At 38.5% G+C, this 6,117-nt stretch overlaps 1 protein-coding gene across 1 annotated transcript; it reads right to left on the bottom strand.

The window, feature by feature from the left end:
* Positions 1 to 1,361: 1,361 nt before the first annotated feature.
* On the bottom strand, positions 1,362 to 3,223 carry LOC129777118 (protoheme IX farnesyltransferase, mitochondrial). Its single transcript, XM_055783191.1, has 4 exons — positions 2,939 to 3,223; positions 2,577 to 2,859; positions 2,317 to 2,512; positions 1,362 to 2,255 (listed from the first exon to the last, which is right to left on the bottom strand). The coding sequence occupies exons 1-4, from the start codon at positions 3,050 to 3,052 to the stop codon at positions 1,412 to 1,414; spliced, it is 1,437 nt and encodes a 478-aa protein (XP_055639166.1). The 5' UTR covers positions 3,053 to 3,223; the 3' UTR covers positions 1,362 to 1,411.
* Positions 3,224 to 6,117: the final 2,894 nt, after the last annotated feature.

Genomic DNA, 6,117 nt, shown 5'->3' with positions numbered 1-6,117 from the left:
ATATACTTATATTGTAGAATATAATAAACTATTAATCCCTACAACGTGTTAGTCCACGAGTGCTATACGCTTCTCAATTTGCGCCTAGCCTTAATGGGATAATTCTACATAATTTCCTTGTACATATCAATCTTTGCTATTTACTGGGATGAAATCATTTCCCTTTCCATACCAAATGTTTCATACATTCCTTAGCAATGAAAATTTGTCAGATATTGTCTAACATTCTTGTGATTCGATTTTTGCATTTCCAAACTGCACGTATACACAATCATTCACAATTACATACAAGGGTGTTCACAAAACTTTATAAAAAAATAAAATCTATCTACCAAACGGTTTATTGAATTTTAAAATTATCTAAATTATTAAACATAGTAATGTAAAACTACGAACGCTCCAGATTCCCTTTATTGGATATATCCAACATAACTGAATGCAATATCGAATTTATTGCCTGGTATTCATTGCTTTGAATACTTTTTAGTCACTAGATAATCTGAGTAATACTTTCAACCTCTTGGCTCATTTACTTGTTATTCTCCAGTGCTACATAATGCGGCAGCAGCGATCTTTGACGATTCCTCATGTTATGTATATTTAATATTGGCTCCGTTTGTATTCTCCGAGAGAATTATGCAGATATTATTCGTAAATAGTCCAGATCGATGATACATTGTCTTATTCCAAAGTGGTAAGCCTCATTTCCACATCACTTGTTCATAGCTTTGTTTTGTACCGGTTCTTAACTGTAAAAAAGTTTATCAATAACGAAAACAAACCAGAAAATTTGGATATTACCTTCAAAAATAAAGCACTTTGACTGCTATGTGTTTTAGTGTTGCTTTGATGCGTTCTATATTTGTAAACAAATTCAAACTTACGTGAGTAGCGCCTGAACGGCAATTCTGACATTATGTTTTACCTTTTCGTCCAGTTAGTGAATGTTTACTGTATAAGTAGATGTGTCGGAACCGTCTTGGTTATAAAATCATATTCCATAATCAAGACGGATTTTTAGAGGCGAATGAACTGAAAAATTTAAAGCCTCTTTAATCCAACATCATCATCATCAAGACGGATAAATAACGAATAAATAGCTCAAAACTTGACGATGATGATTGGGGGCAGGTTAAAGATACTAAAGCCATCATTGTTCACCTGTTCGTCGCCAACGATTAGCATTTTATTTTATCCTTGACGATTAAACGATTTCCCATTGTAAAATATTTATAGGGTAAAACAACAAGACTATTTATTTCTTTCTTCTATTGAAATTTTCCACAAAATACGTTTCCCCGATAAGATAAAAACTCAGCCTAAGAGTGCAGGAATATTCTCTAGATAAATAAATTGCCGTCAACTGTCTAATTTTTTATTTACAATGTTTTAATACCAATCAAAATTGCATTCACAGTTTCTGCTCAGCCGGCGTCTTCGTAGGTAGAACGCTTGCCACATTTGTCAGCAAATGATCCTCGATTGCCTTGAAACTGCCGCTGCTGCTACTGGATCCACTAATGTTCGCCACATCGGCGACAATATTTGGTATCAAATAAGCGTCTGTTTTCTTCATCGGCACTGTCTCCTGCTCGTTATCTATCATAACAGCGGCAATGGATGCCTCATTCGAATCTTCTTCTGCGAATATCCAGTGCTTTTTGTTCAGTAAGAACAGAGCCATAAGAAGAGGCAAGTGAAGTAAGGAATAACGGAAAAGCTTTCGCGAACTTTTGCTGTCGGCCTTCTGATGGAAATCCCAGGCAAGGTATGCGAAATATGCATTCACGGGAATCGATCCAACGGCGAACCAAACGTTCGTTACATCCAAGATCGGCGCTAGCAATGATAAAGCAGTAATGTATCCCGTGTGACGCAATGAAACTCGAGTGCAGAGTTTTGGGTGTGAATTAGCCATCATTTTATAGCCCGCTTTCAGATACTCTGGACGGATGTTCCATGAGAGGGCATTGAAGTGAGGAAATTGCCAGCAGTATAACAACCCTGCTAGGATCCATGCTCCAGCACCGATATCTCCGGTACAAGCAGCCCAACCCATCAAGGGTGGAATAGCGCCTACTACCGAGCCGACCCAGGTGTTCAGAATGCTGTAACGCTTCATAGGTGTATATATGCTGGTATAGAGTATCAGGTTGGCCGCACCCAGTACAGCTGTAAGTTCATTCACGCCAAAGTATAACATGGCTATTCCGGCAGTGCTAGCACCCATTGCGAACCCTACCGCATGTAGACGACTGTGATAGAAAAAGCGTTGTGTTGTAGTCATTATTTTAATTTCATTTAATTTTCCTCTACCTCAGGTGCCCTTGGACCAGAACTCGATTGCGAGTTCGGGCCATTTGTGCATCGAACGATGTTTCAATCACCTGGTTGATGGAATTGGCTGCCCCGGAAACGAGCGTCGTTCCTAATGAACAAAGCAGAAAGGTTGATAGCTCGAATGGTGCCGGTGCCATCGCATAGCCAGCCATGGTTGTCATCACCACTAGTGCTGCAAAAAAAAATATCGGTATCGTCTCGGTTCAGACTCTTAATTGTGTTGATCTTATACTCACAGGTTAGTCGAAACTTCGATAACATCATATAGTGGTACAGTAACCGACTGAAGCCAGGGATCGATGTAAGCGAAGCGACCACATGTTTATCATTGTTGACAACTGCATTCGCCACCAAACCCACGGGAGTCTTGAACTCAATGATATTTTTGATTGAATCTATCGGAACTTGAGGAACTATTGGGATGGATAAGGGTACCGCTTGAGATGATGCGCTAGGCGCTCCATTGTCGTCAACGGGTGTGGTTCGATTAATCTGACTAGCGGTTGTTTTACTGGTATACTGCAACGAAAATGCAAGGATCAATCATAATCATAATTTTCAATAAGCTCTAGTTGTGTAATCATCAAAACATTTATACCAGTCGAGTTTTGCTATGGTGGCCTTGCTGATAGGCATGTGTCCATGGGCCAGAAGCAACGTGTCGACGCGCAAACTCGCACCACACACGACCATTGCCTAAAATCCTATACATAACTTTAACGTTTGGCGTCCATAGTTGCGACACTGGGTACGAATATTTTTATAAAACCAGCGATAGCCTCTATTCGGCACCAAGCGGTGTTTTGATATTGATTCACCAAAGGAAAATGTATTGAAAAAAATGTGTTTGATGCTGTCAACAGCTAAGACGTCAACAGTGATTCTCTTTGTTTTGATATATACGGTCCCGCGACATTATCGATGAAATTCACAGGGCTGCTATGATTCGTTGATGAACAAAATTGAATTCTACAAAATATTTCAATGATTTGGGACCAAATTCCTGGAAAAAAAGGAAATGAAGATGGTGGAGTTTCGAGCAACATAGCATGCGCTGACATAATTATTGACGTAGGACTACGTCTTTGATTTCTATATAGCGGGGTCACTCTACGAAAAAAGTAACGTTTATGAGAAGTTTTGAAATGAATATTACGCAGAATTGTTCTCACGATATATGTTATAACTAGCTGACCCGGCAAACGTTGTTCTGCCATATAATTTATTTCTGGAGAATATTTTTGGTTATCAAAAAATAACGAATATATTCCAAGAGTGTTTGTATGTAATCGTTTAGATCTGTAAAATTGATCCAAATGATGATGTTCACTGCGAAATATACATATGCGTACTTCTTATTTCCAAATTTTCACTTTTTTTTATTATAAATATCCTTCTTTTATATATAAATAAATGCACAGTCAATTTTTTATTAACATCTTAAATATTTTTCAAAGTAGACTATTGTTCTAATTTGGGTGAAAATAAACTCGCAAAATATATGGATGACGCAGATCTGATCAACCGTTCTCCCGTGATGATATTTTACACGTACGTGGGAAAATCCTTCTTTTATATATACAGATATGGATAGTCAATTTTTTCGAATTTTTCTAATCATCTCAAATATTTTCCAAAGTAATCTATCATTGTAATTTGGGTGAAGATAAACTCGCAAAATATATGGATGACGCAGATCTGATCAGCCGTTCTCCCGTGATGATATTTTACACGTACGTGGGAAAATCCTTCTTTTATATAAAAAGATATGTACCAGCAAATTTATTCAGCAATTTTTTCGCCTGAGACGTCAGCAGTGAAAAAAAATATAACAAGTGAGCAATTTAACAAATTAAAGAGGTATGTTTTGCGAGCGGATGCGAAGGTAAATCATATATTACGCATTCTTTTGTTCAACTTCGTTCCCATGAATGGTGCATGCAACACAAAATTGTGTGCAATAATTCGTTCTATCAAACAAATTTGCGAGACTTTTTCCGAATGTAAACAAGTAATCAGATGCAAGATTTCATGCATCACTCAAATTCAATTCAAGTTTTCATCAAAGCAACGAGGAAAGTTTCAGTGGGCCGGAAAGTCAATACAATTATCGAATTTTACTCGCTAACTGGACTACAAAACAACAAAAGCAATACTTCCAATTGAAGATGACATCTTTTATTGATACATAACTGCTTTGTAGCCCAGTTAACGTACGTTATAGATGAGTCCAGTTGAAGATCCAGTTCCAGTTAGCGAATGACTTCTGTATATGACGGGGTGCCGAACATCTTAAGCGAGTGTCTTCCAGGATGTGGCAACATGGGCAATTGTACAGCGAAAATGATATTAATACTAGAAGGATGGCTGGGATTATCATGCGAGGACCCAGCAAACATCAAATTGTATAACTTTGCACATGATAAATCACAAAAAAACTCGTATCAAATCACAATCGCAAAAAATATCAATCAAAATATGGATCATATATAACTAAAATCGTATGAAATATTGGGTTGGAGAAAAAGAAATGTCGTATATTGTCAATATATGGCAACACTTAAACATATATTTTGTGTTGTGCTTATCGCATCGGGTCATACTATAAGGCTATTTAAAGACGACAATCTGTGCTACAAATGTCGTTTTGACAGTGTTGTGGTTGTCCTTTTTAGTCTCAAGTTATAGCGCGTCAAAGATGGAGTCCACCAAGCAAGAAATTCGCCATATTTTACGTTTTGACTACCTGCGAGGTAAAACTGCCACGAAGGCGGCCGAAAAAATTCGTGTAGTTTATGGACCCGATACTGTAACGATTCGCACAGCACAGCGTAGGTTTGATTGATTTCGTTCTGGTGTAGTGGCTGTCGAAGATACACCCCGTACTGGTAAGCCAATCGTCGTGGAAATAAAATCGATAAAATCGTTGAAATTATCCAAGTAGACCGGCATGTGAGCACACGCTCGATTGGCCAAGAACTGGGTATAGACCATAAAACCGTTTGGAACCATTTGCAGAAGATTGGATTCCAAAAAAAGCTGGATGTATGGGTGCCACACGAGTTGACGTAAAAAATCTTTTAAACCGAATCAACGCCTGCGATGCACTGCTGAAATGTAACGAACGTAGATGATCTGGGGTTCCATGGATTTTTTGTCGCATGGACAGATAAAAAATGACAGAAGAATTACAAAAGTATGGGGAGCAAACTTGGTTGGAGATGCCGGGTGAAGGGTCATAGGGTAAGGTACTTATGGTATAAAGACATAAAACTTGACTGAGGAGTTAGTTGGAGTAGATTTTCGAATTATCAATCACCAATGGATTCATGATCTTGCAACGGTTGAGAAGTCTGTAGGATTATTCTGTGAACCGAAGAGTAAGCGGGGGTACTCCTGCCAAGACTTCGAGACTCATCGTATGTGTCGAAAGCAAACACCCCATGGCTCTACGCAGGCAACGATATTGTATTCTCTCCAGCTTGAGAATATGAATCCTGGCAGCTGATCGGAAGCAAAAACTGCCATATTTTAACACTGATAATATTGTTGTTTTGTACAACTGAATGAGGTCTCATGGATGGGCGCCCCACCATGTTCCAGTTATTGTTTGGAGAAAATTGATTCTTTGCTGGCATTTCTGTTTCAAATACGCAATGTGTACATTTAGAATCAAAATATACTCCAAGATATTTGAAAAAACATCGAGTGCCTGATCGGTTTGCCGGATAGGTGAAGCTGGAATTGGGCGGGTTCGTGCTTCCTAGAAAAAACGAC

Source organism: Toxorhynchites rutilus, chromosome 3 (assembly GCF_029784135.1).
Source record: "Toxorhynchites rutilus septentrionalis strain SRP chromosome 3, ASM2978413v1, whole genome shotgun sequence".
In the NCBI taxonomy this organism is placed as follows: Eukaryota; Metazoa; Arthropoda; class Insecta; order Diptera; family Culicidae; genus Toxorhynchites; species Toxorhynchites rutilus.
The sequence above is the reverse complement of the archived record's forward strand: the minus strand, read 5'-3'. Positions and strand labels throughout refer to the sequence as shown.